The sequence below is a fragment of the Lynx canadensis genome, chromosome A2 (genome assembly GCF_007474595.2).
Source record: "Lynx canadensis isolate LIC74 chromosome A2, mLynCan4.pri.v2, whole genome shotgun sequence".
Classification (NCBI taxonomy): domain Eukaryota; kingdom Metazoa; phylum Chordata; class Mammalia; order Carnivora; family Felidae; genus Lynx; species Lynx canadensis.
The window spans coordinates 3,200,350-3,227,651 of record NC_044304.2 but is presented as its reverse complement, the minus strand read 5'-3'; the positions used below and the strand labels follow the sequence as shown (position 1 = coordinate 3,227,651).

Here is a 27,302-nt window from a genome sequence, read left to right as displayed (position 1 = left end):
CCCACCCCCGCCAGGGGCCTCGGCTTGCCCATCTGTGAAATGGGATGCGACCCTCTCAAGTAACACCGATGAGAGGGGGCCGTCCCGGCAGCCTCGAGGCCACGAGGGGCCCAGGGCCTTGCCTGCTGGCCCCTCCCCGGAGCCCTGAGAGCTCTTCATTGGGCATTACCGGTGGCCCTGACTGTCCCGTGGGGCCTGCCACCTGGACAGCGTCTCATTTCTGTGCTGCAGTTAAGGACGACACAGCACAGGGCGCAGATTCCGCTCACGACCAGCTGCCACACACGGGCAGGCCCTGTGCGGGGCATCCTCACCCGTGGGCAGCTGTCTCCGAGGGCACCTGCGCGGGGCACACGTCCCGAAGGCTTTGTGTGTGGTGGAGCCGGGGGCGGGGGCGCGAGCACGGCCTCGGGGGACACGAGGCATCTTGCCGGTTTGCCCGGGAGCCCGCAGGGTGGCCCCAGAGCCCAATGCTGGCTATGGAATCCTAGGCCAGGCGGTCAGGCTCCCTCAGATGTGTCCCTTCTCTATGAAATGGCACGATGGCAGGCGGTCCCTAGGAAGAAGGCCTTAATATTCCGTACCTCGCCTGGCACACGGGAATCACTCGCTAAAAAAGACACCCTTGCCTGACCCCAGAGCTGCCGTCTGCTAGATTTCCAGAACATTCTAGGTAATGAGAATCCCTGGTGTTTGTGGGCTGGAAAGCATCTTGTTACATCGTCACGCTCTGGGACCAGCTCGGTCCGTGACGCGCCCCACATCACCACGGACGTGACAGAGCAGGGACTCTGGTCCCAGTTTCACCTACGGGGACACCCAGGGGAGGATGGGTCCTACCGGGACACACGGCACAGCAGTGGGGACAGCAGTGGGAAGTCAGGTGTCCCGGCCCCGGGCTTGCAGGCGGGTGGACCGAGGCACCATGTCCCGAAACTCCCGATCTTGCCACGTTTGCAGACCGTCTCTGTGAGAAGTCGGCACTCACTTAGGTACCACGTTAGGGCCGCAACAGCAAAGCTGTGTAGTTAAGACACGGAGACAAGAATACTTACCATCTGACCCTTTACACGGAGCAGTTGCCAACCCCCAACCTACCTTACAGTTGACTCGTTTTTCTTTTTAAATCGCCTTCCTCTATCTGCCACCTAAATAAACTTGCGAGATAAGCTTAAAAGATTTTGCCTCACTGTCATGATTGGAAAACCAGTGTTGCTTTGCAAAACCAAAGGTGAAAGTCAGAGAAGCAGACGATTAAAACTGGCTGCTACTCAGATCCCAGGGGTGGCGTTGACACCCCCACAGGAGGTCAGATGAGCGGGTGTCAGGGGGCTGTACCCCGGGCACACTCCCAGGACCAGAGTCCCCTCGGGCCCTCGGATTGTCATTTAAACTGTCAGGAAGTACAGAAGGCGCCCTCTGCAGCTGAGGGCCGGCCAGTGGAGCGTGGGTTTCGGCCAGAGTGCTTCGCGGGCGCCCCCGGCCCGAGGAGCCATAGCCGCTGTGTCTCTGCAGGCTGCCCCCCGGATTACGTGCCCCCCGAAATCTTCCATTTCCACACGCGGTCGGACGTGCGGCTCTACGGCATGATCTACAAGCCACACGCCGTGCAGCTGGGAAAGAAGCACCCCACTGTCCTCTTTGTATACGGAGGCCCCCAGGTGGGTGCCAGCCCCGCTCCCCACACCCCCCCTCCTTCGTGCCGGGACCTGGGCACCAGCCAGGCCGAAGAAGGGTTAGTGCACGGAGGCCCCGTCCCCAGTGGCCACACGGGATCCTTGGGTCTCTGCACACCCCACCCTCCCACGCAGCCCCCTGCCCCTTCCGCTTGCTGATGTTCCCTTGTCCCTCTGGGAAGCCCCGCTAACACCCATGTGTCCTTCTGGCCCACCTGCCCAGCAGTGACCCCCTCTCACCCCTGGTCACCAGCTCGGGGACAGAGGTGGCCCTGGGCCCAGTTCTCCAACAAGGGGACAAGACAGGCCCAGGTGGCCGGGTTGGAATTGGGGTCCATCTAAGACAGCAGTTCTCGCCCGGGGGTGTTCCGTCCCCCAGGGGATATTTGGCGATGTCTAGGGACGTTTGTAGTCATCACAGCTGAGGGTGGGGGCCCGGGTCAGTCAACACCCTGCGGCCCCTGACATGGCCCCCCGTGACGGAGACCGATAAGGCTCCGGACGTCAGTAGGGCCAAAACGAGGAACTGGATGAAGTCAAGTGACTCAGGGAACACGGCTGTCTGGCACGACAGCTCTCGTCTGTTTTCTTAGAGGGAACTGCGGGGTAGAAAGAGGGCAGACTGTGGCTCAAGAAATCGGGGAGTAATTCCAGGGAAGGCCAGCGGCAGAGGCCCTGGCCGAGGAGGGAGCCTGAGCGGGGCTTTCCCTTCTGTTTTCCTGAGCACGGGCTTGGGGCAGAGTGGGCCCGTCTGACCCGCTCCCCCGTGGCTAGAACCCCTCCAGGGCCGTCCGCAGCCTTCACGGCAAAGTACAGGAGCCTCGATGAGGCTGTGAGACCCCCCCCCCCCGGCCCCGTCCCACCGGCCTCTGGCCCATCCGGCCCCTCCCGCTTGGTGTCACGCACTGGGTGCCCCTCCGCTTGTCCAAAGCTCCGTGGCCCCTCCTCGCCTTCCCCTCACAGGTGCAGCTGGTAAACAACTCCTTCAAAGGCATCAAGTATTTGCGGCTCAACACGCTGGCATCCCTGGGCTATGCCGTGGTCGTGATCGATGGCAGGGGCTCGTGTCAGCGGGGGCTTCGGTTCGAAGGAGCCCTGAAAAACCAAATGGTAACGTCTCTTCGCGGTCTCTCCGGGCCTTTCTGCGCGGTGAGGGGAGCCCCTCCCTGAGGGCGGGCCTGGCTGGGATGCCCGGAATGAGCAGGGCAGCCTTTTGGAGCCGAGGAAGGTGTCCGCTTTGGTGCTCTCCTTTGAGCGGCACCCCACGGGAGCCAGGTGTGCGCACATCCCGCCTGGTGCCCGAGGCCCAGATGAGCCAGACACATCAGCATAGGCCCCATCGGCAGGACGTCCCAAGGGCCGGACCAGCCGGGGGCTGGTGGCTGTAGGAGCGGTACTGATGGTGACGGCGGCGGTGGTGGTGATGGGGATGGAGAGGATGGGGATGATGGCGGTGGTGATGGGGATGGAGAGGATGGGGATGATGATGGGGATGATGGCGGTGGTGATGGGGATGGAGATGACGAAGGTGATGTTCACTGAGCCCTTAGCAGGTGGCAGCCTCTGAGTGCAGGACACTCAGCGTCCCGTTTCCTCTTTGTGCCCACTGTGAAATGGGCCCTATCACGCCGACATCCTGTTTTAGGGATTAGGAGACAGAGGCCCAGAGAACGGATGTGACTTTCTCAGAGCCAGCCAGCCAGGCAGAGGCAGGGCAGGGCTGGCGCCGGGCCCGTCTGGCCGCCACCCCAGAGAGCGGGTTCGAACAGGGTCTGGAGAGAGGGGTAGCTTCCAGAGACCCGTTTCTGGTCCACAAGGGACGGAGGCGGGACGGCAGGGCGCACGTGCGGGAGGAGTCGTCTGAGAGGTGCCCGGCCTCATCCCTCAGGGCCAGGTGGAGATCGAGGACCAGGTCGAGGGCTTGCAGTTCGTGGCCGAGAAGTACGGCTTCGTCGACCTGAGCCGGGTTGCCATCCACGGGTGGTCGTACGGAGGCTTCCTCTCGCTCATGGGGCTGATCCATAAGCCCCAAGTGTTCAAGGTGGGTGCCGCACCGTCCCCCCCTCCCCGTTTGCTGGCACCCTCCCGTGCCCCTCGGAACCCGCCCCCCCTGGAGAGGCATCTCGGCAGGGGCCTTGCCACGTGGCTGTTTCTCCCCGCAGCAGCCCCGTGGGGCCGAGCCCCCCTCCTCATTGCCCGCCACTGCTGACCCCAGGATGGCATCCGGCTGCACAAAACCCCACCAGCAGCTCTCTGTGGGAGGCTGAGCCCGGGACCCCGGCCTCGGATGGGCAGAGGTGGGGCATGGTGTGAAGAGCGTCGGGGGAGGGGCCCCCAGGCCGGCGGCGCTGACAGGGCACCGCGGGGCGGCGATGAGGAGGAGGAGGAGGCAGGAAGGCGGTGGGACCGGGGAGGGGCCGATCCCGGCCTGAACGTACTCGTTCAGCTCACCCGCCCTCCCTCGACGGCGCTCGATCCATGATCCACAGGGGCGCACGGTCTGAGGGCCCCCCCCACCAGTCCCCCCGTGCATGCCCGTTCCTCACGTCCTTCGGGGGAGGCCCCGGGACAGCCGGCAGGCGAGCGAGGGCTCCCGAGACCTGACCTGTGCGTGTGTGTGTGTGTCTCCTCTCCTCTCTCTCTCTTCTCTCCCTCTCCCTCCCCCCGCCCCTCTCTGTCTCTCCAACCCCACTCTGTCCACTGTGGCCCTCAGGTGGCCATCGCGGGCGCCCCGGTCACAGTCTGGATGGCCTACGACACCGGCTACACTGAGCGCTACATGGACGTCCCGGAGAACAACCAGCTCGGCTACGAGGCGGGTTCTGTGGCTCTGCACGTGGAGAAGCTGCCCAATGAGTAAGGCCCCGCCCGCTCCAGCCTTCTGGGTCACCAAGCACCCCCCTCTCCCCCCGCTTTCTCTCCCACCACCCCTCCCCGGCCCCTGCCGTTTCTGTGTCCGGGAGGCCGCCCCAGGCCGGTCCTCCACGAAGCTGGGTGTCCACGGTGCCTCCCGCCCCCTTGAGGGCCTCCCTGCTTGCTGCCTACCGAGGCAGGTGGGCACCCGGGTGCTCTTGGAGGGAGGAGGCCTCGGCCCTACCCTCAGAATGATGGAAAGAAGGCCCTAGAGTCCCACTGCCTTGCACACGCGGGCCTCCCTCCTTCCCCAAGCACGTGTCCCGCTGTGGGGCCGTCGGTCGGTCTTGAACCTGATCGGTCTCTGTTCTGTGGGACTTGACGTGCGGTGGTTCAGGACACAAGTCCACGTGGTTGTAACATCCAGGTCCGTGGGACCGGCTTAGATGCACCGAGTCACGCTTTGCTGGTGGCCTTTCTCTGAAGGAAGGAACTGTGTCGCCACCTTCTGGTGTGGCTCTGTCTGGTGAACGGCTGCCCTGGGCCCACGCCTTAGTGCCGGGCACTCCAAGCAGGCTGACCCCACCTGGGCCCCCTGTCCCGGTGAGGCTGCTCTCCTCGGTCTGGAGTGTGGTCCGGGGGACCCTGGGGACAGCCAAGCTGGAACCCCGGTGCTCTGGGCACGTGCCGCCCAGCACGGAAGCCAGGAGCCGCATGTGGCCACTGAATCTAAGCTCGCGTTTGTCCACAGCCACCGAACGAATAACTCCATCGAGGCAGATTGGTGGTTGTGGGAGGCCGGGTTGGGGGGGGGGGGGGGGGCTTTGCCAGAACTGGATGCAGGTGGCCGTCACACAACGCTGGGAATGCGCCAAATGCCCCTGAATCGTTCAGTTTAAAATGAGGTACTTTTTAGGTTATGTGAACTTCACTTCAATAAGTTAGTTTTTAAAATCCCCTTACAAAAACAAGCCGACAAACTACTGTTCCTTGGCCACTCTTGCCACATTTTAAGTGCTCGGGAGCCTCGTGCGGTGATGACCGCGATAACCGCATTCGGTGGGGCAGGTCTAGAACATTCCATCGTCCCACGGCGCCGTGGGGCAGCACCGCTCTAAACACTTCCCCGTAGCTCAGGGCGTTCCACACGGAGCGCCCACACACCCGCGCCCCTCCTTGCCTGGAGGGAGGCGGGGGAGTCTCCAGGCCCACCTGTGCCCCCCGGTGCCCTCGCGCTCTCCTGGCCGCCCCTGGGGCCGCGTGTGTGAAGAGGGTCCCGGGAGACCCTCACTCAGCCTTGTCCTTCCAGGCCCAACCGCCTGCTGATCCTGCACGGCTTCCTGGACGAGAACGTGCACTTTTTCCACACAAACTTCCTCGTGTCCCAGCTGATCCGAGCCGGAAAACCTTACCAGCTCCAGGTGGGCGGCCCCTGCCCCCCAGTGGCCTCCCCCAACCTTCCCCAGGCCCCGTGTCCCCCCGCGTCCATTCAGCGGTCACTACTGATCCCCGATGGTGCCCGGGGCCACGCTGCCCTCAGTGCCGGGCACGCCGAGGGGACAGGCCACACCCACCCCAGCCCAGCCTGGTGGAGAGGGGCCGGCGTGCCGAAAATCCTCGCTCACGCTCCATTTCATCTGGAACCGAGAAACGGTACAGGGTGCTGAAAGCATCTGTGTGTGACTGGGCTCAGAGAAGCGCTCCCCCCAGGAGGGGACGTTTGAGGGTGCTGGAGAGTAGGGATGGGATTCAGCCCGGGGGGGGGGGGGGGGGCGGTGGGGGCGGTGGGCAGACACCAGGCTCAGGACGCTGCCAGAGACAGCAGCGCGGGGGCGGGGCGAAAGACCAGGGTGGATGGAGGGAGCAGGAGAGGAGTTGGGGCCAAGGCGGGGCAGAGGGCGGCCCCTCTGGCGAGGGGTGGGGTTTGGGGCAGCAGGCTTCCGCGGCTTACAAGGGGCCGAGAGGGGGGGGGGGGGGGGGTTGGAGGCGAGGGGCGGGGCTTCAGCGGTGGAGGCGGGGCCTCGGCTGGATTTTGACCGAAGGGTGAGGAGAGGTGTCAGCCAGCTTCCGGAGTGACCAGCCTCTGGCTGCCTTGTGGACAGGGGCCCATGGGAACCAGAGGGACGTGAGCCATAGCCCGTTGTCCCAGCAGGAAAGGGGCCGGCTGAGCGAGTGGGAGGCCTGGTAGACTCAGGAGGAGTTGGGGAGGTGAGAGGGACAGATTTTATCACAGGCTGCCACCCCCAGATGCCTCCACGCGCCCTGTCCTCGGGGAGTGCCGTGTTGCCAGTTCAACAGATGGGGAAACTGAGGGCCACAGGGCAGTGGGGACGGGCCACAGGGACCTGTGGCTGGGCATGCCTTTCCAGACAGGGCCGGAGGGCAGGCAGAGCTCACTCTCGGGAGGCCCCCCCCAGCCGCGCACACGCCTGACAAACAGACCAGAGGCAGCTGCACACCAGGGTGAGGCAGGGCCAGGATGAAACCTCAACTGTCTTTTTTTTCTTTTTTTTTTTTTTTTTTTGGGAGAGAGAGAGAGAGCGAGCACACACACGTACACACAAGCAGGGAAGGGACGGGGGAGAGAGAGAATCTCAAGCAGGCTTCACCGTCAGCGAGGAACCCGGTGCGGGGCTTGATCTCACGACTGGGAAATCATGACCCAAGTGGAAATCAAAGGTGGACGCTTAACTGACTGAGCCGCCCAGGTGCCCCCTCACACATCCTTTTTGAGCGTGACGTGACACCCTGAGCCGGGTGGCTGGGATGGCTTCCGTGTGTGGCCGTAGGTGAGGCTTCGAGGGCCAAATGGGTTCTCTCGGGAGAGCGTTGAGCACACAGGTGGGCCCGTAGTCCTGTACCCCTGCCTCCCCGGGAGAAGCTGGAGGCGAGCTGAGACACTCCACTGGGGATGGGAGCCTGGCAGCTTGTGAAGGAGGTGGAAAGCACCCCCCTTTTGTTTCACAGTTGGCTGGGAGCCTGGTGGGGCCCTCCTTGTTCACACATCACACTTGTCCCAGGCCAGGCCCGGGGCACAGCGGGGAATGCACAGACCCCTCTCCCTGCCCTCACAGCCAAGAGGAGGAAGAAGTGACCAGGCAGCCAGGACCCAGGCTGGTGTGAAGGGTCTGTCACAGGCAGTGCTGGTGCCCAAAGTGTGGAAGGAGTGAGGCCTGGGAGGACGTAGGGGCAACGGGACTGGGGAGGCGGGTCTTGATGTCAGGCTGGCAGGTCCTTGCGGAGCTCTGAGCTGGGGACAGTATGACCAGAGTCAGGCTTCATCCAGGGACGGATTAAAGAAGGCAAGGGAGGAGGAGGGGAGACCCCTGGGCACTTGGACATATTCTAGGGTAGTGAGCTGGGGCAGTGGCCATGGGCCTGGAGAGGAAAGAATAGTTCGGTTCACAAACCTGCCTTGCCGGCAGGAAGACATGAGGAACAGGCCCCCGGCCCTGACACCAGCCAGCCCTGTCCCACTTGAGACCAGGGTTGGGTACTTTGGGAGAGTCTGGAGCAGGTTTCAAAGCTGTCCCGTGAATCCCCATGGTCTGAGGCCTGTTCGAGTGCCAGGGCCCTCATTTCGTGGTCAGAAGCAAGGCCCGAAGGCCTGTCGCCGTCCACCCTAGGGCCTGGATGTCAGCTCCACCACGTCTCAAGGACCGGGTGATTCCTTAGGTGTGGCCCTTGGCACCAACATGTCACTGCCCCCTGTGGGGATAATGCCCCCTCGGGTGGTAAGACAAGGCCTGGGGCGGGACGCTTGTCCTGGGGGCCTCGGCACGTGCAGTCCTAATGTGGCCTTCCGGTGAAGTCGAAGTGGCCCCAGTGGACAGCAGCAAGTGTCCCTGAGACCTGCTGCAGCGCCCTTCTGTGTCCCCAGGTTTGGGGGGCAGCTCCTAGCTTGCGGGCAGATGCTCGGCGGGTGGAGCCTGGAGCTTGGCGAGCCCTTGAAAGGACCTGCAAAGAAAGGCCCGAGTTCTTCTTCCGGTTTATTTTGGGGGTGGGGCTGCCGTCAGGGAGCTCGGCAGGGGCCCAGGGTTGCACGGCACGTGGGTGGCGGAGGGGGGTTGGAACCCAGGTCCGCGAGCCCAGCGTACCTGCTCTTTCGTCTCCACGACCCCCCAGGAGCCCAGGGCCGGAGCGGGGAACCCAGGATGCCGGCGTGGGCCAGCACCTGGGGCAGAGTCCCTCCGTGCCACCAGCCCTGCCTCCTCTGTCCCCCCAGATCTACCCCAACGAGAGACACAGCATCCGCTGCCCCGAGTCCGGCGAGCACTATGAAGTCACGCTGCTGCACTTTCTACAGGAGTACCTCTGAGCCCCGCGCCCCGGGGCCTGCACATTCAGAGCACAAGTGGCTTCGCCGCCGCCGCCGCCGCCGCCGCCGCCGCCGCCGCCGCCGCCGCCGCCGCCGCCGCCGCCGCCGCCGCCACCGCAGGGGGAGCGGGCGGGAGGGGCCGAGTGGCCCCCGAAGGCCCCTCCACTCGGCGCCTCCTCCCGCCGCCCCCGCTGGCCAGCCTCGCCCCGGGGCCTCCGCCTTCGCCGCCCCCGCGCCTTTTATCATTGTTTTAATGCTCCTGGCCGTTTTGCCTGCTGCTTCTCGGTGGCCAGGACGGCGAGATGAGGCCCGCGTCGCAGAGGCGCGTCCTCAAGCCATCCCCTCCTCTCCACGCTGTCCGGGAGCCCCGACTCCGCTGGGCACGGGGCGGGGGGTGTGAGGGGGGGGCGGAGACCCTGGGGGGACCGGGCCTCCGTCGCGGGGCCTCCCCACCCGGTCCCCGGCCCCAGCCCGCAGCGCGCCGGCCGCCACCGAAGCATGCGACTGCCTTGCCCTCCAGCCCCGCCCACCTCATGTCGCGTTCTGTTGGGGGGGGGGGGGCCGCTTCTGACGACTATTTAAGAGACCGAGCAGAGCAGAGGGTGCCTAAACCGGGGATGGGGTCCGCCGCCAGCCCCGGGCGGGCTCCCGTCCTCTCCCGGCCCGGAGCGGGGAGCCTCCTGCCCGGCTCTGAAGCGCGCGCAGACCGGGGGCTCCGGGCTTGGGACGGAGCCGTCCCCGCCTCAGGGTTCGCCTTCCCCCTCCCCTCCCCTCCCCGCCAAGACTCCTGCCGGGGGCGGGCGAAAAGGAAAACAAAAGCAAAAAAACAAAACAAAAACCACACACAAATGAAAACCCCCACCGGAAACGAACCACCTCTACATATTATGGAAAGAAAATATTTTTGTCGATTCTTATTCTTTTATAATTATGCGTGTAAGAAGTAGACTCATTAAACAATTCCGGACGGAAGCGCTGCCACCTGCCTAAGGTTCCTTCCCAGCCCCGGGGCCGCTGATGGCTGTGCCTCTGCCTGGGCGGGTCCCGGGAGGCGACGGAGCCGCAAGCTGCCCGGGCTGGAGGGTGCCCTGCCCCCATCAGACTGGTCCCGTCGAGGACAGCCGCGGGGTCCTGATGCAGCCACTGCAAGTCGCCTAGGGACCCAGCCCAGGAGGTCACGGCCGGCCTGGTGCAGCCCACAGGCTTCCTCAGGGCCACAGCGTAAGCCAAGGTGCAAGTCCTTCTGGCGGTCACTCTGCCCTGGCCTGGCCGCCTTCACTTCCTTTGGTGCCTGTGTGTGTCCAGAGGCTTGACTCCGCGGTTGGGGCATCGGGAAATGCCGACCAAGGAGGGCAGGCCGTTCCCCTCTCCCGTCTGACCCAGCAGCCCTGACCCAGGGAGACCGGAGACTGCCTGGGCAGGTGGCACTCTGGTACATGAGTTCCTAACAGCAGGACGACCTCTCCTTGCGCCTTCACCCTCTCCATACTTCGGGAAGCCCCGCTTTTATTTTTAATGGCTTAAAAAATATAATAAAACTTGAGTGCAAAAGCATATATAGAGGAAAGATGCCTTCGCTCCAGACAGGGAATCACATCCCAGTCTCTATTTTTTAATACCTGTATTCTATTCCTGCTTATGAATGTGCCATAATTTATTTTGCCAGGCACCTATCAAGGGATAAACAGGTTATTTGGGGCTTTTTGAATCCGCATAAATCAGGGGTCAACAGACTTCCTCTGTAAAAGGCCAGAGAGTAAATATTTTCGGCTTTGCAGGCCAGACCGGTACAACCACTCTGCTCTCCTGGCCCCAGAGCAGCCACAGACAATATGTAAATGTGTGGGTTTGGCTGCGTGCCAATAAAACCTTCTTTAAGAAACCAGGCAGCTGACCAGATTTAACCCCCAGGCTGTGGTTGGCCAGCCCCCAGTATAAGTGATAACTGTAAACAGTCTTGTACGTACTTTGGGCATATGTTTGAGTTTATAGGGGTAACTTCCTAGAACTATCCAAAGGCATATTCGATTTTAGTTTCGAGTGTTGCCGAATTGCCTTCCAAAGAGAACACCTCAATGTAAACTTTTCCAATAAGGGTGAAGTACGCCCGTGTCTCCATTTCTTCACCAGAACCACCTGTTATCAATTATTTTTTTTTATCTTTGCCCGTGAGGTGTGGCATCTCACTGTAATTTTATCTGCGGCAATATTTTCATGTTTTAAGATACTTGTTTACTAGTGACCATTTGCCCACCTTTCTTTTGATCTATTGGCCTCAACGATTTGTGGACACTCTTTATATGTGAAGGAAATCAGTCCCTTGTCATCCATGTTGCAAACTGAACTGTGTTGTCGATCTCCGTGTGTTTTGCGGATAGGAAGCTCAGCCAGTGAATGTTCTAAAAAATCAGTCCTGGGAATAAGTAGTCTTTCACTTAAAGTGAAGGAGGGGACTGGTCACAAGTCACAGAATGACAGAACCGGTGGGAAAGGACACTGGGCGTGCTCCAGGAGCCTTGACAGCTGGAAACCTGCATTTGTCTCGAAGCAGGAACTCTTTGTCGGAAACTTCTACCCCTGCCTCCCACAGTCAGTACTCAAGATTGTCGTGAGACAGCATCCATTGGCCAAACTCCAGTCAGTCACATTCCTACCCTGACAGTGAAACCCGGAAGTGTCAGTGGGGTGCCAACAGGAAGGAGGGATGGGTGAAGGCCAGCTACAAGAGGACAAGTGTCCGCTGGCCGAAAGTCTCGGTCGCGGAGGTGGCAGGGAGAGGCATCTGTCTCTTCCAGGCTGATACGTGGGCCACTCTTCTCCACCACTGGCGGGGGATCCGTCAGCAGGGAGGGTGCCCGGTACTGTCTGAGGTTGCCTGTACACGGGCTGGCTTGCTTTCCTGCTGGAAAAGTTCCTGTCTTCCCTAACTGGCAGGAACCCACACGTCATGGACACGAAAGCCTGTGTCCTGCTGGTTGAAGCTCTTTCCCGGTTTGTCATTTGCCTAACAGGTTTGTGGTGTTTCAACACACACAGAAAACAAAAACACACAAAAACTTTAACTCTGGACACACGGGAAGTTGTGAAAATAGTACAGAGAATCCCAGGTACCCTCCATCCAGCTCACATCTTACCTAACCCTCGGCCATTGTCAAAATCAGGAAACTGGCACGAGTGCAATGCAATTAACTAGACTCTATTCCTGATTTGGACTTTATCAGCTTTTACATGTGCTGGCTGGTGAGAGCATGTATGTGTGTGTGTCTTTTCCTTTCTGTCGCCCGCATAGATTCCTGTAACCAACATCCCAATCATAATACAAAACTGTTTGTTCTCCAGAAAGGAGCTCCTCCGTGCATCCCAGTTATGTCCACACCCACCCCATTTATGGTGTCCTGAGCAGAGAGAGAGATGTCCACTGACATTTGTGTCATCAAATGGTTTCCTTAAGGACTGCCAGAGTTCGTCATGATTAAAAAGCAGGATCTCTGGAATGATGTTTATTTTTTCTTTCAATCTCTCCAGTATGTGGGGTTTTTTTTTTTTGCTTTTTTTTTTTTTTTTTTTTTTTGCAAAAAGGAAAAACACGCACACGCCAACCTACCTCTCTTCAGTAGGAGACTCAAACAGCACACAATTGAAGCATCTTGTTAGCAACGGGCACATGGCTGCTAACTGAATCCTTCACAGTGAGGGGCTGAAGGTCAAACACAGCAGGGGAGGTAATGGGGAAGACATCAACGGAACCAGAACATGCTCTGTGAAACACAGCAAGACTGTGATCATCTGGTTTCTGGAGCCGATTTCCTTTCAAAGGGTCCAGAGCAGGCAGCTGCAAGGAGAAAGAGATTTCTTCAAGCAAACAGGTATCCCACCCAAGTCAGGCCAGGCTGCCCATTCCCTGAAAATGGCCTTCACCCCCTCGAGACCCCGAAAGTTGGCACTCGAGCTCAGCTTAGGGGCAACCTGTGAGATTATCTTTCGGGATTCTGTTCTCTCAAGTCAGGAAGGACCAGGGAAACAAGTTTAATCCTGGACCCTCTGGCCCTCACCATTGTGGTGCTTCCGCGGAAACTCAAGCCACGTATGACCAAAAAAATTGGGGGGGGGGAAAGCTACGATTCAGAGTCCTTGTAAAAAATGTCACCTGCATGTTCTGTTAATTATCCTGACAACCCCATGAGAGAGGGACTATTTTCTTTTTAGTTTATTCTGAAATAACGTTAGGCTGACAAAAAAGTTGCAGAAATAGTACCGAGTTCCTAGATGCCCTCCACCCAGCTTCCCCTCATGTGAACATCTTAGGTAACCATGGTTCCATCAGGAAATGAGCATCAATACAATCCTGTTATGTAATGTGTAGAGGCCATTTCTCTGGTCCAGGATCGTTATGCACGAACCTGTCCCTCCAAAATTCATATGGTGAAAGCTGATGCCCAGGGTGACGGTGTCAGGAGGTGGGGCCTCGGGGAGGAGGTTAGGTCAAGAGGGTGGAGCCCCCGGGATGGGACGAGCACCCCCACAAGAGACGCCCCAGAGAGCGCCCTGCCCCTTGCGCCCTGGGAGGACCGAGGACCCTGAGAATATGAGCACTGAGCTGCCTCCGAACCAGGAGGTGGGCCTCACCTGACGCCAAATCTACCGTTGCCTTGATCTTGAACTTCCGGCCTCCAGAACCCTGAGAGATAAGCATGTGTTTCTTTATAGGCCGCCAGATTGCGGTGTGTTTGTTAGAACAGACTGAACTAAGACAAGGAGCCAATCCAGGAGCCCGCATCGTGTTTTGTTGTCCTGGTCTCCCCATCCTGTGATGGTTCCTCAGCCTTTTTTTTTTTTTTTTTTTTTTTTTTTAGGAGTACTGCCCAGTTACCTTGTGGAATGGCCCTCAGCTTCGGATTCTGTCTGACATTTGCTTATAATGAGATTGAAGTCATGCATGTGGGGCAGGAAGGCTAGAGGCGCCACTGAAAATGCCCTTCTCGGTGCACCCTGTGAGCGGCTCCACGTTGCGGCCTCACTGGCGCCCTTAACTTAGATCACTGGGCTAAAGACGTGTCTTCGTTGTAAAATTACTACTTTTCCCTTTATAACGAATAACTATCTTGGGGGAAAGTACTTTGAGGCTACAGAAATAACCTGTTTCTCATCTTTTCCCCCACTAATTGTTAGATCTGTTAACCTTAAAAAATAAAACTGACAGTTATTTTACCAGTAAAAACAGGAATGGCAGAGCACTGCAACCTGGGACAGGCGAACTAAGGACGGCAAAACCATTGGGAAATCTGCAGAACAAGGGAGAGGGATATTATCTTACAGAAGAAAGAGGAACTGGCAAGGGGCTCTTCTAAACAAAAAGTCCGCTGCCCTACCTCGGCGGTGCCAGGTGTGGTGGCTTCTCATTGGCTGGGCTGTGGCTGCCTCTCTCATTGGCTGGGCTGTGGCTGCCTCTCATTGGCTGCGCTGTGGCTGCCTCTCATTGGCTGCGCTGTTGTGGGGCAAGGGAAAAACTTCCTCTTGCTGGGCCTGCGCAGTAGTGGCTAACACACTGTGGACTTGCGAGGCGCTGGACTTCCTGTTGGGCCTGCAATTGACCAGAAGTCCTAGGGTGCAGAGCTTTCCCTGCCGGCCTCCCCATTCCATTCCAAATGAGGTTTCCCGTTATTGAACTTCAGATCCACCCAGGGATCTTGGCTGCAACAATTATAAGGTATTTACCCAATGGCCATCGTCCATTTCCCTCACTCCGTCTACATGCACGAACTGGAAGAGCTGTAGGGTCAGTCGCAAGGCTAGGAATGGAGGCAGGAAGGCAGTCTATGGCCACTCCCCCCCCCGGAGACACCCCCTGTAAGCCTAAGCCCCGCCCCAACATGGCGGCCAGAGCCAGGGAAGGGGCGGGGCGCGCCTGGTCACGTGCCCGCGCCGCCGCCGACGTGGCCTCCAGCGGTCGCCCCACGTGTCCCTTGCCGCGTCCCGTCGCCACCCTGCCCTGCGGATCCGATCCCAACATGGCGGCGCCCAGCAAAAGGAGGAGCGGCGAAGGCGCGAGCTGGTGGGCTGCGTTGCTCCTGGCGGCTGTGGCGTTGAGGCCGGGGGAGGCGGTGTCCGAGCCCACGACGGTGGCGTTCGACGTGCGACCTGGCGGCGTCGTGCACTCTTTCTCCCAGAACGTGGGCCCGGGGGTACGTATCGCCGCCGCCCCGGGGGCTTGAGCGGTGGCGCCGGTGGGGGCGGGTCCTGAGAAGGGGGCCTGGACCGTCAGGGGCGGGGCCTGGCTTGGGAAGGGACTCTGGGGGTGCGGTCATCTCGGAGATCGGGCTGAGTTTACGCGGAGCGGGACTTCCTGGGGTCTGGCGACTTGGAGGGGGTGGGTCACTAGCTTCGGTCCCTGTTTCCTCTCGCGTGCCTCGCGTGCGCAAGCAGCCCTAACTCCCAGACCGGGCGAGTCCCCGGCCATTGGAGGGCAGAGCCGGCCTTCTGCAGAAGTGGGGGGAGAGGAGGCCGGGGGGTTCTTCACCTCCAGGCCCTGCAGAGGGTCAGCCTCGCTGCGGCTCTGACTGCGGAGGAGGTGGACAGACGTTGCCCCTTCTCCATTGCACAAGGAGAAGGATGCCCTTCAACCCTTTCACCGAGGTGGGAGGCTAGGCCCTCCTTAGCCGTCAGTCAGCAAGCCTGGGGCTAGCCCAGCGCTGCCCCTAGCTCGTTGGAGAAGCCCTTCCCCTCCCATCTTCGTTTTCCCTGTCTGTTACAGGTGTCACTAGCTGCGACGTACCACTTCCTCATAGCCAGATGTCGCCCCAAGTGTTTTATTTGCTAGGACCGTTTCACAGATGAGGAAAACAGACTCAGCAAAGTTTTCACTTGTCTGAGGCCCACAGCAGAGCAGAGAAGGGCCTCCTGGTGCCCCTGCTTCCAGAGTCCCCAGATGGGTGGGTGCTTGGAGGGTGGGGGACTTCCCCCTTCCTGTTCTCCATCCCCCAGAAGCCACGTGGGCTGTTTGTCCTGACTTAGGAGCTCACTAGCAGGGAGACAGGCAGGGGAGTTCTAGGTCTGTAGACACTGGGAGGCCCTGTGGGGCTGGCCTCCAGGCACATCAGCCAAGAATCGGGCTCTACCTCCTGTCCTTAGTGCAGATGTTCAAAAGCCGGATGTTATTTATTTTTTTAATTTTATTTATTAGTATTATTTTGTTAGTAATTAGTATTTTTTAAATGCTTATTTACTTTTGAGAGAGCATGAGTTAGGGGGGAGGGGCAGAGAGAGAGAGAGAGAGAGAGAGAGGAGGACAGGGGATCCACAACGGGCTATGCGCTGGCAGGAGCAAGCCCGACGCGGGGCTCGAACTCACAAACTGTGAGATCATGACCCAAGCTAAACTAGGACGCTCAACTGAGCCACCCACGTGCCCCAAAAGCCAGATCCTCTGGATTTTGGATCTCGGAAGGACATCCATCCACCGTAAGCGCTTCCTAACAAACTTTTTTCCATCTTCAATTTGTCTCCAGGACAAATATACATGCACGTTCACCTACGCTTCTCAAGGAGGGACCAACGAGGTGAGTTGTTCCGAATTCCACGTAGTTTTGTATGGCGGTGTCCGTTGTCGTGGAGAAATGCTCTCCAGGGAACAGTAGAGGTGGGTCACGCCCACATTGACTCACACTCGTGGAACTGTTCTTGCGTCACCCATAAAGGAGCATCTTCCAGTTCACTAACGACGGCAGGTTCCCCCTATAATTCCACACAGTGAACCAAAGTCTGGATGCGAAGAGGCACGTGAGGCGCGGCCCTGTTCCCGGGAGCCTCTGTCAGGGGTATTTTGTTTGCCTTCCGTGGCAGCCTGGCGGTGACACCTTGGTTTGGACTTCTGGCCTCCAGAACCGGGAGGGAATACAGCGTAGCGGCTGTAAGGGAGGAGGTTTGTGATACTTCGTTACGGCAGCCCCGGGAAATAATGCCCGCGGCCACAGACTACAAAACAGCCAGGAACGGACGCACCGGTACAAAGAAGAACTCCGAGAATAAGGTACTGGTTTATTCAGGAGGCAGAGCTTCAAGGGTTCGGGAAGAGGCGCAAACAGACTTTCTCAAAATCGTTAGAATTAGAAGAAAAAGGGAAGAATTCATCGTCCCTGTAAAAGTCAGTAAACAGCATCTCCCTGTATCCCTGATTGTGCTTTGCTCCCAATCAACCAGACTTTGGGGAAAGCCTGCTCTCCTTCCAGAACAGTCTGTGGCATTGTGTCGCCCTACTGTGGCCGTTTATCAGGTGCCGTGCACTGTGCTGAGCCGTGCACACATCTCATTTCTTCCTCTCCACGGCCCCAGGAGGCCATACTGTTCTGCCACGACCTAGTTTCACACACGAGGACACAGAGGCCCGGGGTCCACCCCAGCTGGGGAGTGACCGAGGTCCCCAGGGCATACACCCCTAACACTGCTCTGTGCAGGAAACACCAGCAACTTGGAAAAGAGCGCGTGCGCGCGCACACACACACACACACACACACACACACCCCCCGCCACCGACGAAACTCTCAGAGCTACAGCATTGGGGGAGGGAGAGCCAAGTTCAGTGGCGCCGGCTGGGGTGAGTGTAGGCTGGAGCCTTGTCTTGGAGTAGCCGTTGCGTCACAAACTGGAATTCCAGCACTGGGCTGCTTTCGTTCATCTTGGAGGAGGGGGCTCATCCTGGAGGAAACCACCTAAGAAAAGCAGGTGCGCTGTGGTGCGGACTCGTTCCAGGAGCACCCGTCTGGAACTGTGACCGAGATCACAGGTAGCCGGCTGCCGGGGCAGGTGGCGCTGTGGGAGCCCGACGGGGCGCTTGGTGGCTGCTGAACGTGGCTGGCGCCCAGGACCCATGGGCTCCCCCCCCCCCCCACCAGCGAACGGCTGGCCGGATTCTCAGCGGATGTGCAGGGATGGTTTGAGACGTTCTGTGGGTTCTCCCTGGCGACATACAGGGCAGCACAGCAGAGGTGGCCCTCAGAGCAGCTGGAACGGCAGTCCGGGGGGCCGTCGCGGCCCCTCTGCAGAGGCGTCACCAGCAGAGAGAAGAGAAGAAACCCCGATTCCTAGCTGGCTCCCAGTGCCCCGCTCTCCAGCAGCTCGGACCCGAGGCGTCTGAGGCGGGGGGGGGTCGCCTGGGAGGCCGGTGCTGTCGGCTGACATTAGATCCAGGGTGACTCCTAATCTCTCAGTGCCCGCCAGGAGGCCCGGCAGCTGGAGCGCTTGGCCGTGGCCGGTGGGGATGCAGAGTGGCCATTTCTTACCAAGTCAAATGTGCACTTGCCCCGTAACCCGGCACTTGCACTGCTAGGGGTCTGCCCGCTGGTAACGTGCACGACCGTCACAGCAGCAGGATCGACAGTGGCCAACGAGGGAAACAGCCCGAGTGTCCGTCGGCAGGTGAGTGGATACACACAGTGTGTCCACCACGCACGCAGGGCAACATCAGTTGGCCACGGACAGCAGCGAGGAGGCGCCCACACCCGCTGCCCCGTGAGGGACCCTGAACACACGACGCCCAGGGAAGGAACCAGACACGAGAGGCCCCAGAGTATATGATTCGACTTACGCTTACGTGAAACGTCCAGAGCAGGCTCATCCACCGACAGAGAAATGAGTTCCAACTGCCAGAGACGACTGGGGAGATGGGGTGTGTGTGTGTGTGTGTGTGTGTGTGTGTGTGTGTGTGCGCGTGCGCGCGCGCGCGGGGGAGGGGTGACTGCCGAGGGAGATGGGGTTCTTTTCCGGGGAGGCGGAATGTTCCGGAACTAGGTCGTGGTGATGGGATGCACACCTGGGAACGTGCTAGAAAACACAGACTTGTTTGCTTTGGAAAAGTGAAAGGTCCAGTATGTAAATATTGCCCAACGAAGCCATTGAACAAGTGACCTGTGGTCGCCCGCAGCAGCGTGGGTGAGCGTCCGGGGCCGCGTGCTGAGTGGAAACATACACGAGACCTGCCTACTGCCTGATTCCTCTCGGAGGACGGTTTTGTAAAGGCCCAGCTCTGAGACGGGAGATGAGGTCCGCGGTTACCAGGATTTCGCGGGGAGGGGTTAAGTGCAGAGGGAAGGGGCCGGGGGATTCGGGGAGACAGAACTGGTCTGTACCTTGATGGGGTGGGGGACACACAACCGGAGGCGTTGGGCTCTGTCGTGTCCCATCTGTCGTGTGTGTCCTAATAAAAACTGCTAGCAGCTGCCACTTAGGCGTCCTCTGTCACACCCAGCCACTTCTGTGCCCGGTTCCCCTAGCTGCACAGACAAGGTCCCCGGGGGCTCAGGCTGTCCCAGAACACACACTCACGGGCGTCTGATGCCAGAGCTGAGCCTTACCAGCTGCCCACCGTGCCAGCCACGAGACCACAGTCGAGTTCATGTAACCACAAGGTCACTCACAGTTGACCCTGCTGCTTAGAAGCTCTTGGTTTTACACTGGGTTGGCGTTCATTTTTTCAAACCATGTTTAAATGTTTGCCTCATTTTCAAGAACCTTTTCAGAGCCGTGGCAAACCTCTGTCTCACAGCATAAAACCATTTCCAGGTGCTCAGAGGCCTTGGGGCCATGGACAGGTGCTTTTAAAAAATTTTTTCAGTTTTTAATTAATTTTATTTTATTTTTTTAACGTTTTATTTATTTTTGAGACAGAGAGAGACAGAGCATGAACAGGGGAGGGTCAGCGAGAGGGAGACACAGAATCTGAAACAGGCTCCAGGCTCTGAGCCGTCAGCCCAGAGCCCGACGCGGGGCTCGAACTCACGGACCGCGAGATCGTGACCTGAGCCGAAGTCGGCCGCCCAACCGACTGAGCCACCCAGGCGCCCCAGTTTTTAATTAATTTTAGACAGAGTGAGGGCATGATCAGGGGAAGGGCACAGTGGGAGAGGAAGAGAGAGAGAGGGAGAGAGGGAGAATCTTAAGCAGGCTGCATGTTCAGTGCGGAACCCAGTGCGGGGCTCAATCCCACAACCCTGGGATCTGGACCTGAACCTAAATCAAGAGTCAGGCGCGCAACCGACCGAGCCACCCGGGCGCCCCTGGACAGGTGCTAATTTTAAACAGGGAGGAAAAAAAAATCTGAGTCTGCGGGTATGGCCTGCGGCCGTCCCACCAGAATAATCGGTCCCCACCTCCATGCTGCAGGCAGGCGGCGTCTAGATGACCATTTACTCCCATTATAATTAACCTAAACACGGCCTTGCTCTCCTTAATGAAGACGCTCTAACGTTAAATCAGGAATGCCAGTACTCGGTGTATATTATTAGTCCCGGGAGGGGACTGCAAACTCGCATTTTACTAGCAAAATACACAGATGCCGCAGGCAGCCCAGAACCGGCCGTGGTTGTCTGTTTCCATTCGCCGGGTTTTCAGAGGCTGTGAAAGCTAGAAGAAACTGTTAGCGGTGTATTTGGGAATCACAACGTTTTTGATTAAAAAAAAATTTTTTTTAGCGTTTATTTATTTTTGAGAGAAGAGAGGGGCAGAGAGAGAGGGAGACACAGAATCCAAAGGAGGCGGCAGGCTCTGTGCTGACAGCGGGGCTCGAACTCACGAACCTCGAGATCGAGACCTGAGCCGAAGTCGGACGCTTAACCGACTGAGCCACCCAGGCGCCCCTTTAATTGGATTTCTAGAAAGCTAACACCTCCACGTCATTGAAAAAGAAAAACACATGAAAAAGCTTTCTGGTGCCTTCCATTGTCCAGGCCCCACCCACGTCCTCTGTGTCACCATGAGTATCACAGTCTTGGCGTTTGCGCTGAGGACGTTACGGTCATTCAACGAGCATGAATATACTGTGTTGCCTTTTATTTTACTGTTTATTTTTCTTGATAGGCTTTATTTTTCAGGGAAGTTTGAGATTCACAGCCAAAGTGGGCAGAAGGCACAGATTTTGATACCCCCCCCCCCAGGCCCCCCGTGCACGGCCTCCCCCGTCAATGACGGCCGCCACCAGAGGGGACATCTGTTAGAGTCGCCGAACCCGCCCTGCCGCGTGATTGTGAGTCCCGGCCCGTAGCGGACACGGGGGTTCACGCTTGGTCCCGCTCCTGTGGGTTTGGACGAACGTGTGAGGGCACGTCCCCACCGTCATGGCCTCACCGCCCCTGAGCCAGGCTCCAGCCGGCTGGCCCAGGGGAGGTTCGCTCACTTTGCAGAACCGGAGCTGAACCAGAGTGTGCCGTGAGCAGTGAGGCCGCGGGCCCGGGACCGACCTGTGTCTTTCTCTCCCCAGAAGTGGCAGATGAGTCTGGGGACCAGCAAAGACCACCAGCACTTTACCTGCACCATCTGGAGGTAAGTCAGGGGTCCCGGGGTGGCACCTCGCTGAGTCTGCTGTGGGTGCTCGCCTGGGGTGCTGGGAAGACAGGGTCCTACACCCCAGAGGGCACACAGGCTGGGGGCAGACGTCACACAGGTACAGATCAGAGAGGGGGTTTGCCACTGTGCAGGGGGGCGGGGGGGCGGGGAGGGCGCCCCAGGCAAGCGCATTAACACTGAGGCCAAGAGGGGAGGGGGGAGGAGGAAAGCAGTCCCGGGGGAGGGGTGGGGCTCCCCCCCATCGTCACCCTCAGTCCCCCGCCCAGGCTTTGCAGTCCCGAAGCGCCACGATCGAGCGAGCCACAGCCCAAGAAGGGACAGGAACGGGGGTGCTCAGCCCAGTGGGGGGGTAGGGCGCTGGGGCTGTGTCGCATCATGTCCCTGCTCCCCTGGGCCCTGTGGCCTGGAACCACTTCTCAAGCACTGGTTGTGGGTCTGGCACAGTGCAGGCCCTTTGGGGGAGACACGGAAGTCCGGGCCGGGGTGCCCCCCTCGGGGCTGGGGTGAGCACGGGGGGACAGATCCACAGACAGGAGATACTTGGGTTGTGGCAGCAACAGTCATAAAAAGACATGGGGTGTTTTAATTCGCTCATAGGCGCCACCTCACAGTCCCCTGCCTGGTGCTTTACAGACAGCAGGTGCTTGCCAGCAGCATCGGGGGACCTTCTCCCCCACGCTCTGCACTGGCCCCTGTTGGCAACAGGCAGAGGCCCCAGGGGCCAAGAGCCCAGCGTCCTAGTCAGGCCCCGCCGAGAGGAGACCCCGTCCGCAGCCCCCTGGCCTCAGAAGCGTCCCCGGGGCAAGGGGCCCCGGGGCGTCCGTCTGTCTGCAGATCACCGCCCGGCACCAGGGCGTGTGAGCACCAGCTCTCTAGGTGCCCAAGGACCTGCTGGCCGCAGGGCCACCCGCTCAGCAAGAGGTCACGCCTACCTGGGCTGGCCTCCCGGTTCCGGACACTGACCGATCAGGCCCTGGCAGCCACCAGGGCTTAGAGAATCTGGGAGGCCCCCTGGACCCCCCCCCCCACCTGCCCTCCTGGTGCGCCCCCAGGGGGGGGCTCTTCACACAGCGCGCGCTGCCGGCCCCTCTCAGCCCCTCGCTGCTCTGGCCGTGCTGACCTTGTGGTCCTTCGCATGCCCCCATTTGCACCCTCCCCGGGACCTTTGCCCTCCGCCCAGGGCAGCTGTCTCCCTCCCCTGCCTAGTTAACTCCTGTACTTCTCACCGCCGGGGGTGTTGCCATTTCTTGGTCCCCAGCACAATGCCTGGAAATGCCTTTGGCCCTCGACGACAAAGCATTCAGTGAATGAACATAAGGCTTCCCATCCTAGAACAGCTGGGGCCCAGAAGGAGAAACAGACCTGTCAGTAAATGAGCCGGACGAATGTTCTAGCAAAGAGGAAAGGCTGACCCTCTTGCCTGCCCCTCTTTCGCAGGCCCCAGGGCAAGTCCTACCTGTACTTCACGCAGTTCAAGGCGGAGGTGCGGGGCGCGGAGATCGAGTACGGCATGGCCTACGTGAGTACAGGCTGCGCGTGTGGGGGTGGCTGCCGCGGTTCGTGCCATCGCAGACTGCTCCTTTCAGACCGCCGGCAGGGGTGGGGAGGCGGGTGAAGTGAGACAGACCTCAAGCCCCCAGGGGGAGATTCTGTAAACCCGGGAGGACACGGGACGCCTCGCAGACTCCGGACCCGGACGTGTCAGGGAGACGGCACTGGGCCCGGAGACCCCTAGAGACCCGGTGGGCGGGGCAGGACGCCTGGCCTCCCTCTCCTACCACCTGCCCGTCTCTGGCCAGTGCCCCGCTGCTGCCCAGGCCAACAGGAAGCCAGAGGGGAGGGGCCCACTCTCAAAGTCCTGGACGCTCAGCCCTGGGGACACGGGCAGGGACGGCAAGGGCAGCAGCACAGGCGGTGTGCTCACAGGGGTGGGGGAGGGCCCCACGTGCTTCGGCTCCCGTGACCTGTCGTTCATGGCCCGGGCAGCCCCTTCTGCCACGCTCCTGAGCCCCGCTGCCCCCACCGGGGGCCGGCCACACTGCGGAGCCCCTCCCCTGGTCCCCCCTTCTGCATTGGGGTCAGAAACAGTTGGAAAACCACTTTATTGGTCCAAGAAGGGGAACCAGGAGGGACAGGCATGAAGAGATCTGTGGCCCGGAACTGGCAAGGCCCTTGCAAAGCCTGCAGGCCAGGCCGGCTCGAGGGGGGCGGGGGGGGGGGGGGGGCGGGGGAGGCGGCTGGCACTGTAGGGACTTCTGCAGGGACCTCGGTCCTGCTCTGAAGGCCCACCCGGGGTCGTTGAGGATAATCTCCTTTTCTTAAAGTCGGCTCCTGATGGACTTTGATCACCCCGACAAAACACCTTCCCACTCTCCAGGGCCTGATTGCAGAACTGGGGCAAACAGACACGCCGCTGATCGAATTGCTCTCTGGGGTCCTGTCTTCCTTTAAAACTCTTGTTTAGCTGACTTGAGACACAAGTCTGACGTTCAAAAATTACAGTCGAGAGGCTGCGGTGTTTGCGTCCTTTCCGTACGTTAACTGAAGGAAAAAAACGAAGGAAATAACCTTCCTCCGAGGATTTGCAGCAAAGGCGTGACGTTTTAAGCCGGTTGACAATCTCTTAAGTGGATTAACCACTCCTCTGGATTTTCTTTTGTGCTTAGAAAAGCGTCAGGCGCCCCTTTGGTAAAAGCAGGTGGCTTTAGCCTGTGCTGCTCTGGGAAGCAGACCGGATCGTGTTCTTTCCTGATTAGAAAAGCTTCTACGGGTTCTTTTTCAGTCCAAAGCTGCGTTTGAAAGAGAAAGCGACGTCCCCCTGAAAAACGAGGAATTTGAAGTGACCAAAACAGCAGGTATGAAAGGATGGATTGTTGGGGGCCCCTGGGGGGGGGGCGCAGTCGGTTAAGCGAGCGGCTCTCGGTTCCGGCCCAGGGCATGATCTCCCGCTTTGTGGGTGTGAGCCCCGTGTGGAGCTCTGCGTGGACAGCGAGGGGTCTGCTGGGGATTCTCTCTCTCTTTGCCTCTCCCCCACCTGCTCCCTCTCTCTCAAAATAAATAAGTGTTTAAAAAACACTTAAATAAAAAAAAAAAACAAAACAAGGGATGTTTGGTGCAGATAGGCCCCAGGTACACAGGCAGAGAAGATGGGGGGCAGGGCGCCCCCATCGGAGGGAGGGGGGGCTACCCCTCAGCGCCCCAGCTTATAGCCCAGCGTCTGCGGACTGTTGCCCGAAAGGGCCACTAGTAGTTATTTTCGGCTTCGTGGGGCAGACAGACAGCCTCTGAGAGGGCAAAGGCGATCCGTCAGGCGCCACAGGTCACTGAGTAGGCGTGGCTGCGTTCTAATAAAACTTTATTGTACGAACACGGAAGCGTGAACTGCCTATCCCTGAAATACCATTTTCCTGTCGGTTCTTGTTAAAGTTGTTTAAAACGTAGAAGCCGCGCTGAGCTCATGGCGCAGGCCACGCTTGGCCAGTCCCTGCTAGAGAACGGAGGGCACGAGAGTCTGCTTGGAGCCCCGTGGCCCTTGGGGACACTCGGGGTCGCTCCACAGCAAGGGGTCCTGTGACACCCACACAGCCTGGCCGTACCGGGCTCTGTGACGAGGAAGAGTTCCTGTGCTTTTCACGCAGAAGGTGTCTGCGAGGCATCGAGGTTGCTGCCTGCCCCGTGTGTCACGGGGAGGCGGGGTTACCTCTGAGGTCGGGGAGCCCCTGGTGTCCTGAGCCGTGTTGGGCTCTGCGGGGCGGGTGCTGGGCAGGAGGAGGGGTGGGAAGCTCCACAGCCGGGGCTCCGGGGAGGGCGAGCGGTTAGGACGATGGACACGGGAGTGGGGCCGTGTGGCAGGGAGCCCTGAGGGTCCAGAGGGACAGCAAAGGTAAGGCGAAGGACCCCTGTGATTGTGGGAGTCACCGGGCATAGGGATGGAGGAGGGGGGGTGCAGTGAGTGGGGGTTTGGGGCGTGAGGGGCCTTGGGTCTGGAAGGAGCCCTGTCCTACCTGCAGGTCCTTGGAGGTGGGGGACTGTAGCGGTCAAGGACAAAGGAGGTGGGGTTGCCAGTGCAAACGGGAGGTGATGCAGCTCGGCCGCCATCCATTCTCGCAGGATGACCTCGGCTCTTCCCACGCTGAGCTTTCCGGGGCTTCTGCTGCCCTCAGGACAGCCTCCCCTGTGTCCCTCACCCAGTAGACTTCAGGCCTGGGGGCCTTTCCGTGTCGGGTCCACTGTGGGGACGGCGCCCGGGCCTGGCCCGGGGCCCGGAGCGTCTCACCCCAGTGCTTCTTCTCTTGCAGTGTCCCACCGGCCCGGGGCGTTCAAGGCCGAGCTGTCCAAGCTGGTGATTGTGGCCAAGGCATCCCGCAGTGAGCTGTGACTGGGAGCCCCCGGCAAGGGTGGCTCTTCCCCATCCCCACCGAGGGAGCTGGGCCCTGGGAGAGCTGGCGCGTCACTGGTCTTCTGGGGGGGGGGGGGGGACTGTCGGTCGACGTCCTCTGAGCATGGAGCACGGGTCTGGGACCCACTGCCCGTCTCTCTTACCGAAAGAGGCACTGACTGAGGCACTCGGTGGGGGACTCCCAGGGGGACTCCCGGCCTTTCTGAAACCAGTGCGCGCCTCCCTGTGGATCCGGCCAGGCCCCAGGTCACTCCCTGGAAGAGCGATCCTGCCGCCCTGCCTCCAAGCCTGCCGCTTTCTCGCGGTTTCCCCGGGGGACCTTCTTCCAGACTGCCTGGGAGGAAATGAAGTGTTCTTTCGTATTTAAATAAATAAGACGATTGAAGAGCTACCACCCAGACTTGGCGACGGGCAGCAGGGGCTGCCTGTCTGGGCGCTCGGGGCTGGGGGCCCAGGGACGGGGCAGGGCCCGGGCGCCGGCACGCCCCTGCCTTGCTGGAGACCTGCGTCGGCCCGGGCACCTGCACTCTCCGCGTTGCCCGCAGAAGCGCCGGGCCCACGGGGGCCGAGCGCTCCAGGGTGGTTGGCTCGGCTAATCTCTTGGACGGCGGCATGGCGACTTAAAACACCAGCGGGGACAAACACCCACAGGCAAACATAAATGAAACCCCCAAGTGTCCCAGCCACTCAGAAGGGCCTTGGTCCTCCCAGCAGTGGGCCTGGGAGCGTGACCCCCAGCTTGCCCGTCAGCCTGCCCTCTCACAGTGTCCTCTCGTGAGCACGCGAGGGGAAGAGAAACCGCGAAACTCTGGGCTTTGGTCCGCCGGGCTGTGAATCGGATCCTTGCTAATGAGACGCACCTCGTGGACTGGCCTCCCTCATGCCGACCTGAGAAACGGGGCGCTGCGGTGACCCCAGTTGCCAGAGAAGAGGCGGGTGTTGGGGCTCCCGCCCAAGAGCGCACACCTACAGGAGGTGGGGTAGGACCGTCACCCCGTCTACACCCGCGGCGGGCACCCGTGTCAGGAGCAATTTCAGAGCTCGGTGTGGGCGCGTGAACAACGGCTGTTTCCAGAACAAATAACAAAGGGGGCCTTCGGGGGGCCCACTTGACCCAAGAATGGATGGGCCTTGAGGTCTGGTAAGCACAGGGACCTGTGGGTGTCACAGGGACCCCGGTGAGGGCCGCGAGCCTCTGCCACTCCTGGATGTGAGGCTCGATGGACTGAAAAACCAAGTGATTCTCAACAGGCCCCCGGAAGTGGATGGCTGTCCGGGGCCTCCTGCAGAAACAAGGCAGCCGGAAACTGGCAGAAGGGACGCGGCCCCCGGGGCCGCTGAGGGTCACGTGGGCTGGACCCCGGCAGGAGGGACAGATGCTTCCACGGTCGGCCCGGAACCACCGAGCATGTCTGAATCCCTGGGCGTCCTCAAGGATGCAGAGCCCCGGGACGCGGCAGGACATCTGGACACAAACTGGCTCCTCCTCGCCCCCCCCCCCCCCAGCCATGTGGGGGCATCCCCTTGTAGCTTTCAGGCAGACCCGCAAAGGACGCCACGCTGGCCCCGGGGGCTGTCGTCGTGATGAGGGGCTGAACCCGACCGAGCCATACAGGACAAGCTGTGCGGGCCCGCTGGTCTGTCCCGGCGCCCGCTGGAGCGGAAAGGGAACCCGTCGGCGAGGCCCACGGGCGGGTGACGTTCCACGCAAGCTCGACTTGAA

The 27,302-nt window shown here is 60.1% G+C and overlaps 2 protein-coding genes and 1 long non-coding RNA gene across 13 annotated transcripts in view; 2 read left to right on the top strand and 1 right to left on the bottom strand.

The window, feature by feature from the left end:
- Nucleotides 1-9,819, top strand: part of DPP9 (dipeptidyl peptidase 9) — a 43,017-nt gene extending 33,198 nt beyond the window's left edge. For 7 of the 9 annotated variants that reach the window (XM_030298565.1, XM_030298552.1, XM_030298612.1 and 4 more), the window contains 6 exons: nt 1,516-1,661; nt 2,640-2,786; nt 3,565-3,717; nt 4,390-4,532; nt 5,839-5,950; nt 8,755-9,819. In XM_030298565.1, the coding sequence (XP_030154425.1) occupies nt 1,516-1,661; nt 2,640-2,786; nt 3,565-3,717; nt 4,390-4,532; nt 5,839-5,950; nt 8,755-8,847 (794 nt within the window). In that variant the 3' untranslated portion in view covers nt 8,848-9,819. Of the gene's footprint in view, nt 1-1,515; nt 1,662-2,639; nt 2,787-3,564; nt 3,718-3,838; nt 3,974-4,389; nt 4,533-5,838; nt 5,951-8,754 lie in introns of those variants that run through there. The other 2 variants (XM_030298594.1, XM_030298585.1) reach the window with 2 other exon arrangements.
- On the bottom strand, nt 7,180-14,650 carry LOC115502851. 3 transcript variants are annotated; one of them, XR_003965217.1, is made up of 5 exons: nt 14,217-14,650; nt 14,057-14,129; nt 13,474-13,525; nt 12,452-12,679; nt 7,180-8,486 (listed from the first exon to the last, which is right to left on the bottom strand). It is a non-coding gene; the product is annotated as an uncharacterized LOC115502851 (long non-coding RNA). The 3 variants fall into 3 exon arrangements; XR_003965216.1 differs by lacking the exon at nt 7,180-8,486 and having other exon boundaries at nt 9,602-12,679; nt 14,217-14,428; nt 14,563-14,650; XR_003965214.1 differs by lacking the exon at nt 7,180-8,486 and having other exon boundaries at nt 9,602-12,679.
- A 174-nt stretch (nt 14,651-14,824) lies between these two features.
- Nucleotides 14,825-25,970, top strand: MYDGF (myeloid derived growth factor). Its single transcript, XM_030298624.1, has 6 exons — nt 14,825-15,029; nt 16,353-16,403; nt 21,095-21,156; nt 22,618-22,699; nt 23,963-24,035; nt 25,479-25,970. The coding sequence occupies exons 1-6, from the start codon at nt 14,856-14,858 to the stop codon at nt 25,556-25,558; spliced, it is 522 nt and encodes a 173-aa protein (XP_030154484.1). The 5' UTR covers nt 14,825-14,855; the 3' UTR covers nt 25,559-25,970.
- The last annotated feature ends 1,332 nt before the right edge of the window (nt 25,971-27,302 follow it).